General features: G+C 43.7%; 1 protein-coding gene across 4 annotated transcripts in view; it reads left to right on the plus strand.

Annotated features, from left to right (window-relative positions):
* Positions 1-12,806, plus strand: part of LOC140206174 (pleckstrin homology domain-containing family G member 3-like) — a 139,884-nt gene that overhangs the window by 102,412 nt on the left and 24,666 nt on the right. For 3 of the 4 annotated variants that reach the window (XM_072274440.1, XM_072274443.1, XM_072274441.1), the window contains 2 exons: positions 1,350-1,451; positions 2,627-2,665. In XM_072274440.1, the coding sequence (XP_072130541.1) occupies positions 1,350-1,451; positions 2,627-2,665 (141 nt within the window). The remainder of the gene's footprint in view (positions 1-1,349; positions 1,452-2,626; positions 2,666-12,806) is intronic. The other variant, XM_072274442.1, reaches the window with a different exon arrangement.

A 12,806-nucleotide genomic window follows, 5' to 3' on the forward strand; every position in this document is an offset into this window, starting at 1 on the left:
TCTGGAACTTGTTTTACAGGGAAGGAAAGCCACAGGTAGCTCTCATCATGCGCCCTCCATGGATTGTTTATAGCAGAACTGAGCGATTAACGTTATCCAACTGAGTGAGGTGCCTCTCGATATGTAGGATCAGAATCAGGTTTAATATCACTGGCACATGGAGTCGTAGAAAAGTACAGGACAGAAACAGGCCCTTCAGCCCATCTAGTCCATGCCAAACCATTTAATCTACCTAGTCCCATTGACCTGCATCGGGACCATAGCCCTCCCAACCATGTACCTATCCAAACTTCTCCTAAACATTGAAATCAAGCTCACATTCACAACTTGTGCTGGCAGCTCGTTCCACACTCTCATGGCACTCTGAGTGAAGAAGTTTCCCCTCATGTTCCCCTTAAACTTTTCATCTTTCACCCCTAACCCATGACCTCTGGTTGTAATCCCACCCAAACTTAGTGAAAAAAGCCTGCTTGCATTTACCCTTTCGATACACCTCATAATGTTACATACCTTTCTCAAGCCTCCCCTCAGCCTTGTACGTTCCAAGGAAAAAAGTTCAAGGAAAAAGCCAAGAAATTTGTCGTTTTGCGACAGCAATACATTGCAATACATAGTAAAAAAAAACTATAAATTGCTATAAGAAATATATATAATTTAATGAGATATAATTGAATTAATAGTACAAAGAGCGAGCTGGTATTCATGGGTTCATTGCCCATTCAGAAATTGGATGGTGGAGGGGAAGAACTTACCTAGTTGGGCCCTTATCTCCCAGAGCACAGGCCATCAATGACCTCCCGTCTCCATCCTGCTCGGGTCGATGGTATGGTTAGGGTTCTTCATCAAACTTCTGCCATCTATTGTTCCCACTGTACAGGAGATCAGCCTCTACGGCTTCACCAGAGCCCTGATGGCCGGCCTTGCCTGTTTCCACCTCTCACGACAGGATCATAGGGTTGGACTTTGAGGGGCAGGGTAAAGGAGCTGTCTCCAGGCTCCTGTACCTCCTCCCTGATGGTGGCAATGAGAAGAGGGCACGTGCTGGGTGATGGTGCTGCCTGTTCTGAACCATCGCCTTTTCAAGATGACCTCAGTACCGGGGAGGTTAGCGGCCATGATGGAGCTGGTTGAGTTTACAACCTTTTGCATCGTTTCTGGTCCTGTGCAGTGGCCCCTCAAATGATGCAACCAGTAAGAATGGTCTGCACGGTGCACCTGTAGAGCGACGTGGTTAGGTTGTCATTGCGAAGAACATTCCAGCAATAATCCAAACCAGGAATGAAAGTCTATCCACTGGAAGCACCTGGAAAGGCAAAGGATTATTTCAATTCCACTGTCCTTTATTGCAGAACCTCCAGTGTTCAGCTACACCCCAGAAAGATCGAAGAAGATATTTCCCTTGTTAAATGCAGAGAATTCATTGCCATTCTGGCGGGGAAGAAGGCAGTCTGGTGAGTCCGAGTCTCATAAGCTGTTTCTAACTCAGCTGGGGTCTGCTTGGAGTTTATTTGAAGGTCTTCATTATTCCCATCGACGTCAGATATCATCCCGACGATAGCACCTGGGTAGTGTAGCGGTTAGTGCGATGCTATTACAGCTAGGTGTGTCGGAGCTCAGAGGTCAATTCCAACATTGTCTGGAAAGAGTTTGTACATTCTCCCGTGAACAGGTTGGTTTCCTCTGGGTGCAACTTCATACACTCATGCTGAACTCATCAGTTTCACCAACCTTGCCTCCAACTTCCTCCCTTGGTCCATTTCTGACACCTCTCTCTCCTTTCTCGATCTCTCTGTCTCCGTCTCTGGAGACAGACTGTCCACCTACCGATATCTTTGATAAACCCACCGATTCCCATGGCCACCTTGGCTAGACCTCTTCCCACCTTGCCTCCTGTAAAGATCCTAATCCCTTTTCTCAGTTCCATCATCTCCACCACATCCGATTCCAGGAGGAGGCTTTCCTTCCCAGGACAATCAGAGAGGTCCTCCTCCTTCAGAGAACACGGTTCCTCTCCCTCCACCATTGATGCTGCCCTGATCCGCATCGCATCCATTTCCTGGACAGCCGCACTCACCTCATTTTCCCACTGCTTTAACAGGGATAGAGTTTCTCTTGTCCCAGCCTCGCACCCCACACATCACACTCGGCAACTTCCGCCATCTCCAAGGGAATCCTACCACCAAACACAACTTTACCTCCCCCCACCCCACTCTCTGCTTTCTGCTGGGATCGCTGTCGGAGGGGTGACCTCATAGAGGTTGCATAAAGTCATAACTGAATAGACAGGGTGAGCACACACAATATTGGATCCCAGTGAAACCAATCTAAAATCTAGAAGTCAGGTGTTCAAGGGGAAAGACTTAAAAGAGACCGGTGGGACAACTTTCTTCACACAGAGGATGGTGAGGGTGTAGAGCAAGCTGCCAGAGGAAGTGGTAAAGGCTGGTACGATAATATTTAGATACATTTGGACAGATAGGAGGGTTCTGGAGCTGCTTAGACCAAATGCAGGCAATGGGTCTGGTTTGGTGGATCCCATGGATGAGTTGGGCCAAAGGGTCTGTTCCTGTGTTGTCTGACTTTATATCTCGATAACAACCAAACTAAAGTTTCTTTCTCATTCCAGAGCCGAGCAAACAGATTCAGGCAGTGATTGAGCAGACTGGTAGGTGATCCTCTTTTTCATCTGTGTCTCCTCAAAATTTGTGATCTTTGTTCGGGGAACCCCGTTGTGTCATATTGACGATTTTGTGCGCAAACACACACTGACTGTATCTTGGGTCTGTGTGTTCACGCAGCAACACCCACACACAAAAACATATACTCACGTACCCGCGCACACTCAGACTCACTCTCACACACCCATGCACCCACATGAACACACACAGCCAGATGCACATGCACACACTCACACATACCCACACATACCCACACACACCCACATGCACACTTGCACGTAACGTGCACACGTGTACTGCGTTGTATCATTATATCAAGTTGATAACTAACTTGATGAACACACACCCTCCCCGCCCCCGATGTAATGGGCTAACTTTCCCTGTCAGAAAGATCTGACCAGACTGATCACTGGCGTGCTGTCAATCGCGTATTTGCCTCCCCTTCCCGCCCACCAGTGGCTCTATGGAGTTGAGGGTTTAACCACCTCCAGGTCCCTGCCCTGTCCCTGTGTGGCCTGTGCCCATTCACACACTGTCCATGAGTCCGTAAATTGTGCTCTTCAGAATCCGAATGAGGTTTAATACCACTGGCATATATTGTGAAATTTGTCGTATGGGCAGTATATACAGTGGCTATAAAAAGTATTCACCCCTCCCCCCTTGGAAGTTTCATGTTTTATTATTTTACAACATCGAATCACATTGGATTTACTTTGGCTTTTGTTTTGACACTGATCAACAGAAAAAAAAGACTCTTTTGTGTCAAATTGAAAATAGTTCTCTACAAAGTGATCTAAATTAATTATAGATGTAAAACACAAAATAATTGATTGCATAAGTATTCACCCTCTTTAATATGACAACCAAATCATCACTGGTGCAGCCAATTGGTTTCAGAAGTCACGTAATTAGTTAAATGGAGATCACGGTGTGCAGTCAAGGTGTTTCAATTGATTGTAATAAAAATATGATTATGAAGACACGTAGTCCTCTTTTATTGTCATTTAGTAATGCATGCATTAAGAAATGATGCAATATTTCCTCCGGTGTGATATCACAAAACGCAGGACAGACCAAGACTGAAAAAACTTGACAAAACCACATAATTATAACATACAGTTACAACAGTGCAACAATACCATAACTTGATGAAGAAGTCCATGAGCACAGTAAAGTTCAAAGTCTCTCAAATGTCCCACATCTCACGCAGACGTGAGAAGGAAGAAAAACTCTCCCTGCCATGCCGACCACAATCCGACTCTGAGTCATCCGAAAACTTCGAGCTCTGATCAGCTCTCCGACACTGAGTACCGAGCGCCATCTCTGTCCGAACAATTCGACCTCCTTCTCGATTGTCAAAAGCAGGCAAGGCCGGGGATTTTGAGACCTACCCTCTGAAAGATTCCCGACCACACAGTAACGACAGCAGCGAACGGGCGCTTCAGAAATCTCTCCAGATGTTCCTCTGTGCTTTCATGTCCATTCTCCATCAAATCAGAATTGTCCATGGCCCCTATTTAACAGATACGATATCATTTTTCACCGGAGGGCTGCGCACGCGCAGGCGCGTCACCATCTTCTCCTCTCGCCAAATACACCTGTATCTGGAAAGTCCAGCTGCTGGCGGGAGCTGAACGTGGTGTGAATGTGGTTGCGGAACTTGTTGAGGGAACGAGAGTGGGGAAGGAGCGGGAATTGCTGGGAGGGGGTCGCGCGGGTCCGGTAATGGCGAACAAGGTGAAGGAGGGGTTGAGGGAAAGAGGGTGGGGAAGGAGTGGGATAGGGATTTGGGATCAGAGGTAGGCAGCTGGGGAGAAATGGATTATTGTGAAGGGAGAAATAAAGGGAGTGAGGAGATAGTGAGGGGACGGATGAATGAAAACCGAGACAAAGGGAACAAAAGAATAAGAAAATACAGTGGAGAGAGCTCTGAAAGTGAGGAATAAGAACAAGTTCAGTGGGAAGGTGTTGTCATAGTTAGGTTTAATGAGAAGGCTCAAGGAAGCATGAAGAAAATTAACCCATTTATGCTAACACAACTCTGGCTAATAAGATAGGGGAAATAGTATTTGCAAAAGATGATGGCAACCTATTGGTGAGATGTGCGAACGAGGAACAACTTGAGAAAGCACTCAAGCTAAAAGAGATAGGAAAATGCAAGGTGGAATACACAGGGAGGGTGGGAGCACAAAATAGTGGTTGTAAAGGAGTGATCTCGGGGGTACCAATGACTATAAATATGGAGGAGTTAAAGAGGAATGTCAAAGGAGGAAAAGTAATGAATGTTCAAAGACTGAAAACAACAAAGGGGGGAATGACAAAGGAAAGTGAATCAGTATTGATTGAACTTGAAGAAGAAAGAGTGCCAAGGAAGGTGTTCTTGGGTTTCATGAGTTACCCAGTAAGGGTGTATGTGCCAAAGCCACTGAGGTGCTATAATTGTCAAAGGTTTGGACACAAGCTAAAAACTGTAAAAGGCAGAGAAGATGTGAGGGTGATCATGAATATGGAAAGTGCAGAAAAGGAGTTCAACCAAAATGCTGCAATTGTGGAGGAGCTCATAATGTGGCATATGGTGGGTGTGAGGTTATGAGACGGGAGACTAAAATTCAAGAAATAAGAGTGAAAAGAAAGACCACTTATGCAGAAGCTGTAAAAATGTCAAGAGAACAGAATAATGCTCCTAATGAACAGGGAGCAATAGGGATACAAGAGATGCAACAAAGAACAAATGAGAGGATTTATGTAGAAAAAAGGCTCTAGTAACGTTCACTGCAGGAGTGATTAATAGTACGGCTGAGGTAAAGTCAAAAAGTGACAAAATTCAGCTGGTGGTCAAAGCAGCAGTGAACCATTTAGGGTTAGTAGGACTGACATGGGAGGAAGTGAGGGAGAACTTCACTAATCAGTCAAACCATGGGTTGGTTAATACTAATTATGGTGATTCTTTTGCAATGGAAGGCAAGGAGCTTACTGGCCAATAGCCAGGAATTCAAGCACTTTATAAAAGAAACTGTTGTAAAACCAGATATAGTGTGTATTCGGGAAACTTGGTTGAAACCAAATTTAAACTTTGTGGTATATGGGTATACAATGATAAGGAAAGATAGAAATCTAGGGGGAGGAGGGGGTTGTACTATGTTAATCAAGCAAGGTATACCATATAGGGTACTGGAAAAAGGAGATGATCAGGAATACATAGTGGTGGAAGTGTGGGAGAGGAGAGGGAGTGGTTATAATTAACTACTACAATCCATGTAAAAGGTTGGATTCAGACAGTCTATTAAGGATACAAGGACAAAAGAGACATAAAGTAGTGTGGTGTGCAGATTTCAATGCTCTCAGCACAATATGGGGGGGATCCGATTACAGCTTCAAATGGAAAGGTAATTGAAGATTTGATGGAAGAAAGGGATTTGGTGTGTATGAATGATGGTAGCGGCACAAGGATAGATATAACAACAGGAACTGAGTCAGTGTTAGATATTACGTTAGTGTCTAATACCTTGGCTGGCATTAGTAACTGGGGAGTTTGGACTGCTTCAACAGTAGGCAGTGATCACTACCCAGTTTTGTGTTCAGTGGGTGAAAGAGCTGAAGTAAAACCAGGTGGCGGAACCCCAAAGTGGGTGTTTGGAAAAGCAGATTGGGGTAAGTTCCAGAAGTTGAGTGAAGAAGCGTTGACAAAGATTGACATTTCTGGAAATGTAGATGAATTAAACAGTCAGGTGACTTCAGCCATTATTATGGCAGCAGAAGGATCTATACCCAGGAGTAAGAATAGGATGAATAGAAAACTGGTACCATGGTGGACAGAGGAATGTTGTCAGGCTGAATGCTGAACTGGCTTTCAGGCTAGTTAAAAGAACCCATAATATGCGGTATTTGATTCAATATAAGAAGGCACAGGCAGTGGTGAGAAGAACTATACGTCAAGCTAAAAGGGAGGAGTTTTTGAAATAAAATAGGAAAGCAACACCTGTGGGAGAGGTATGGGGAATGATTAAGAGGATGGGGGGAGATAGAAGGGAATGGGAATATCCAGTAATGATATCTGAGGAGGAAACTGCAGTCTCCAGTAGGGATAAGGCTGAGATCGTGGTCAAGTCATTTGTACAGATACACAGTTCAGAAAATTTGTCTGAAGAAGGGAGAAGGAGAAGGGAAAGAACAATGAGTCAACACCCAGTTGTGTTAAACAGGAGGGAAGGAACAGATGATATAATTGATGATCCATTTAGGTTGGCAGAAATGGTGAAAACAATAAAGAGATCGAGACCAACATCCCCAGGGAAAGATCTGATGTGCTCCGTTATGCTAAAAAATCTAGCAGAAGGAGCGCTCCTGAAGTTGCTGCATTTTTATAACAGAGTGTGGGAGGAGGGAAGATTACCAAGTGCATGGAAAGAAGCAGTAGTAATTCCAATAAGGAAACCTGGCAAGGATCCGTCAAAACCCACTAGCTACAGACCAATAGCATTAATATCAAATATATGCAAGACAATGGAAAGGATGATAACAGAAAGGTTGTCGTATGAGCTTGAGAAGAGAGGAATGTTGGCAAGGTACCAGAGTAGTTTTAGGAAGGAAAGGAATTCCATGGACTCAGTGATAAGGTTAGTGACTGAAATAAGAAAGGCCCAGGCAAATAAAGAGTCAGTAGTTGCAGTGTTTTTTGACATAGAAAAAGCCTATGATATGATGTGGAAGGAAGGATTGTTAATTAAACTGCACAAGATGGGGGTTAGTGGGAGAGTTTTTAATTGGATTAAAGATTTTTTGTTTGGTAGAAAAATTCAAGTTCAGATTGGATCAGAATTATCAAATCAGTACATAGTGGGAAATGGCACACCTCAAGGTAGTGTGATTAGCCCGTTACTTTTCATCATTATGATCAATGATGTCTTCACAAAGGTACCAGTGGATATAGGTAGGTCACTGTTTGCGAATGGCCTTGTGGAAAAGAGGCAGGAACATGGAGCATATAATCAGGAAACTACAAGGAGCAAGTGGTGGAGTGGGGTTATGATTGGGGATGTAGATTTTCAGTAGAAAAAACTCAAACTGTATTTTTCACCAGGAAAAGAATTGAGTTAGGGAAGAAGTTAAGGATGTATGGGATTGAATTAGAAAGGGTTGGATCATTTAAATTTCTGGGAGTTATATTTGATTCACGATTAACACAGGCAGACCATATCAGGAAAGTTGAGGAGAAATGTAAAAAAGTAATAAATGAGATGAGATGTTTGACTGGTAGGGAATGGGGAGCAAGTTGTTCAGCTTTGAAGAGAATGTATGTGGCTTTAGTAAGATCTGTATTGGATTATGGAAATATAGTATATGGATCAGCAGCTAGGTCTCTTATAAGGAAACTGGATGTGATTCAGGCTCAGGCCTTGAGAGTGTGCAGTGGGGCTTTTAAAACGTCACCAGTGTCAGCCCTACAGGTAGAAATGGGAATAATGCCTTTGGAACTAAGAAGGATGCAACTGATGGCAAACTACTGGGCTAACTTGCAGGGGCACAATGATTCTCACCCTACTAAAGGAGTGTTGCAGGAGTGCTGGGAAAATGGGAGGTTTCAGAGGGATACCTTTAGTCGGGTAGGGAATGATATCGCGAAAGAATGTGGAGTATTTGATCTGAGGATAAGCCCTTCAACAGTTTATCCGGTTGTAGCTCCATGGAAGCTTGTGTGGCCTGACATAGACTGGGATTTGTTAGAGGTAAAAAGGAAAGGAAAATATAAAACTGATTTGGTAAGTGCACTTAACTGTCATGTGAAGGAAAAGTATAGTGATTATACTCAGATTTATACGGATAGTGCTAAGGAACCTGAAACAGGAGTGACAGGGCTTGGGATGGCTATACTAGCAAAAGAAATTGGAATCAGCAGAAGAACATCTAATAAGTTAGAGGTCTGTACAGCGGAGATGCTGGCAGTGTTGGTTGCGTTACAAAGGGTGGAGAAAGCTAGACAAGTCAAAGCGTTGATATGCTCAGATTCATCCTCAGTTTTAGCAAGTTTAAGGTCTTTTCATTCAAACAGTCGGCAAGATGTACTTTATGAAGTCCTTCAGTTAGTCACAAGAATTGTAAATCAGGGAGGTCGGGTAAAATTTCTATGGGTTCCAGTACATGTAGGGGTGAAGGGGAATGAGAGGGTGGATGAGTTGGCAAAGAGGGCGTTAAAGAAAGAAAATATAGAAATGCACATTAGTATCAGTAAAGCAGAGGTTAAGTGCGTAATCTGGGAAAAAATCAACCAAGTGTGGCAAGAAAGATGGGACAGGGAAGGGAAAGGGAGGCATTTATATCAAATACAAAAAAGTGTTGCAGATACTAGGGTAGGTGGTGGATACAGAAGAGAGGAAACTGTGTGGACTAGGTTAAGGCTGGGGCATTGTGCATTAAACAAAACATTGAAAATAATCGGAAAACACCAGACAGGATTATGTGAGGAATGTCAGGAAGAGGAGTCAGTAGAACATGTAGTTCGGAGTTGCAGGAAGTATGGGATACAGAGAGAGATGATGATAATCAATCTAAGGGAATTGGGGGTGCAGGAATTCACATTAAAAAGGTTGCTGGGCACAGGTCAGGGTATTTTTAGCTTTCTTAAGGGGTACAGGTTTTTTTTTATAGGATATGATGGATAAACAGGAATAGGATGGCCAGAGATGGGAGGATAAAGTGTAGGTTAGGGTATGTGTGGGTGTGTGTGTGTGATTTGGTGAAGGGATTTAGAATGTAAGTGTATTGCACACTCCGGAGCAGAAGGTGGCGGTAATGCACCGTTAAGCTGGGTGCCAACTGCCGTAAAACAAGACAGAGAAGAAGAAGTCCAACTGCTGGTGAGTCAGTCTCCTGACAAAAACTACACCATGAAGACAAAAGAACTCTCCAAGCAACTCTGCGAAAAAGGTTATTGAAAAGCACATCAGGAGATGGATACAAGAAAATTTCCAAGTCACTGAATATCCCCTGGAGTACAGTTAAGTCAATCATCAGGAAATGGAAAGAATATGGCACAGCTGTAAATCTGCCTAGAGCAGGCCGTCCTCAAAAACTGAGTGACCGTGCAAGAAGTTGGACTGGTGATGGAGGCCACCAAGAGACCTATGTCAACTCTGGAGGAGTTACAGGCTTCAATGGCTGAGATGGGATAGACTGCACAGACAACAACTGTTGCCTGGGTGCTTCACCAGTCACAGCTTTATGGGAGAATGACGAAGAGAAAGCTAATGTTGAAAAAAACTCACAAGAATCTCAGCTGGAGTTTGCCGGAAGGCACGTAGGAGACTCTGAAGCCAAATGGAAAAAGGTTCTATGGTCTGATGAAACCAAAACTATGGAGAGAAAAAAAAAATCACATGAAATCTCATCTAGAGTTTATCAGAAGGCATGTGGGAGACTCTGAAGTCAGCTGGAAGAAGGTTCTATGGTCTGGTGAAACCAAAATTGAGCTTTTTGGCCATCAGACTAAACGCTATGTTTGTTGTGAATCAAACACCACATATCATCAAAAGCACACCAACCCTACCATGAAGCATGGTGGTGGCTGCATCATGCTGTGGGGATGCTTCATTGTTGCAGGCCCTGGAATGTTTGTTAAGGTAGAGGGTAAAATGAACACAGCAAGATACAGGGACATGCTTGAGGAAAACCCGACTCAATTTGCAAGAGAACTGTGATGTGGGAGAAGATTTGTTTTCCAGCAAGTCAATGACCCCAAGCATAAAACCAAAGCTACATAGGAATAGCTCAAGAACAACAATGTTAATAACCTGGGGTGGCCAAGTCAGAGTCCAGACCTCAATCCAATTGAGACTTTGTGGGTGGACTTGAAAAGGGCTGTTCTCTCGCAAACCCATGCAATCACACAGAGCTTGAGCAGTTTTGTAAAAAAGGATGGTGAGAAAATTGCAGTGTCAAATGTGCAAAGCTGATCGAGACCTAGCCACACAGGCTCAAGGCTGTAATTGCTCCCAAAGGTGCTAAAATTTGATTTGAAGGGAGTGAGTAATTACACAATCAATTATTTTGTGTTTTATATTTGTAATAAAGTTAGATTATTTTGTAGAGATCTTTTTTCACTTTGACATGAGAGTCTTTTTCTGTTGTTCAGTGTCAAAAAAGCTAAATTAAATCCACTGTGATTCAATGCTGTAAAATAATAAAACATGAAAAATTCTGGGGGCAGGGTGAGTATTTTTATAGGCACTGTATGTTATCATCATTATATGACCTGGGCTATCATGGGTTTCCCAGCATCTACAGATTTTCTCTTGTTTGTGATGGTCTTTCCATGACCATGATTGTTCTTGGCAAGTTTTTTTTCTACAGAATTGGTTTGCCATTGCCTTCTTCTGGGCAGTGTCTTTACAAAATGGGTGACCTCAGCCATTACCAAAACTCTTCAGAGATTGTCTGCCTGGCGTCAGTGGTCGCATAACCAGGACTTGTGATATGCACCAGCTGCACATACAACCATCCACCACCGCCAACCATGGCTTCACATGACCCTGATCATGTGGGTTGGGCTAAGCAGATGATACACTTTGCCCAAGGATGACTTGTAGGCTAGCAGAGGGAAGGAGTGCCTTCCACCTCCCTTCGGCAGAGAAAAAGTGTAAAAAGTAGAGGGAAATAAATAGTGAGGTAGTGTTCATGGGTTCAAAGTCCATTCAGAAATCTGATGGCAGAGGGCAAGAAGCTGTTCCTGAATCATTGAGTGTGTGTCTTCAGGCTCCTGTACCTCCTCTCTGATGGTAGCAATGAGAAGAGGGCATGTCCTGGGTGATGGGGGTCCTCAATGATGGATGCCGCCTTTTTGAGGCACTGGCCTTTGAAGGTGACCTGGATGCTGGGGAGGCTAGTGCCTGTCGTAAACTTCTTTTGATCTACCCGATGCAAAGATACCACGTACTACGGTGCATGTAACTCTTACTCTTTATTAGCAAGTTACCAGAGAGGCCCCTCCTTAAGCACTCTCTTGGGCTGCTCTGGGAGTCTCTGGTTTCTGAAGCAAATTCAGTACTTTTTATACATATGCAGTCATGTACATAGATACAGGTGGGTTCACCCCCTTAGTTTCTGTACAGATGAGTATTGTTTAACTTATCAGCCATAAATTGTTCATGTAACAGCTCAACTACCCTTGTGTCTGGGAACAACCAGACATAGGCTTACCCCTCAGAGCTTCCCACCCTTGAAACAAGCATTCGTTAGCTTATCTAGCAAGCGCTATGTTTCTTACAGCAGTTAATCAAACAATGGTACAAATTGTTCCATAAACAAGGACTGAAGTTACAGCGTCGCATACCAAGAATAATATCACCCGCTCATCTTACCTTGTGAGAAACACTTGTACTTCTATGCTTTTTTCAAAGTCTTAGCCGCTATGACCCTTACAAAATAGCCAGGGTCACAAGAGGCCTGCGAGATGCTAACTTCTTAACATTATATTACGGTGCCCATGATGGAGCTGACTGAGTTTGCAACTTCCTACAGCTCTTTCCACTCCTCAGTATTGGAGCCTCCATACCAGATGGTGATGCAATCAATCAGAATGCTCTCCACAGAACCTCGGTAGCAATGTGCTAGTAATATAACCATAACCATATAACAATTACAGCATGGAAGCAGGCCATCTCGGCCCTTCTAGTCCGTGCCGAACTCTTACTTTCACCTAGTCCCACCGACCTGCACTCAGACCATAACCCTCCATTCCTTTCGTGTCCATATAACTATCCAATTTAACTTTAAATGACAACATCGAACCCACCTCAACCACTTCCGCTGGAAGCTCGTTCCACACAGCTACCACTCTCTGAGTAAAGAAGTTCCCCCTCATGTTACCCCTAAACTTTTGCCCTTTAACTCTCAACTCATGTCCTCTTGTTTGAATCTCCTCCATTCTCAATGGAAAAAGCCTATCCACGTCAACTCTATCAATCCCCCTCATAATTTTAAACACCGCTATCAAGTCCCCCCTCAACCTTCTACGCTCCAAAGAATAAAGACCCCAATTTGTTCAACCTTTCTCTGTAACTTAGGAGATGAAACCCAGACAACATTCTAGTAAATCTCCTCTGTACTCTCTCAATTTTATTGACATCTTTCCTA

The sequence above is a fragment of the Mobula birostris genome, chromosome 12 (genome assembly GCF_030028105.1).
Source record: "Mobula birostris isolate sMobBir1 chromosome 12, sMobBir1.hap1, whole genome shotgun sequence".
NCBI classification, from domain to species: Eukaryota; Metazoa; Chordata; class Chondrichthyes; order Myliobatiformes; family Myliobatidae; genus Mobula; species Mobula birostris.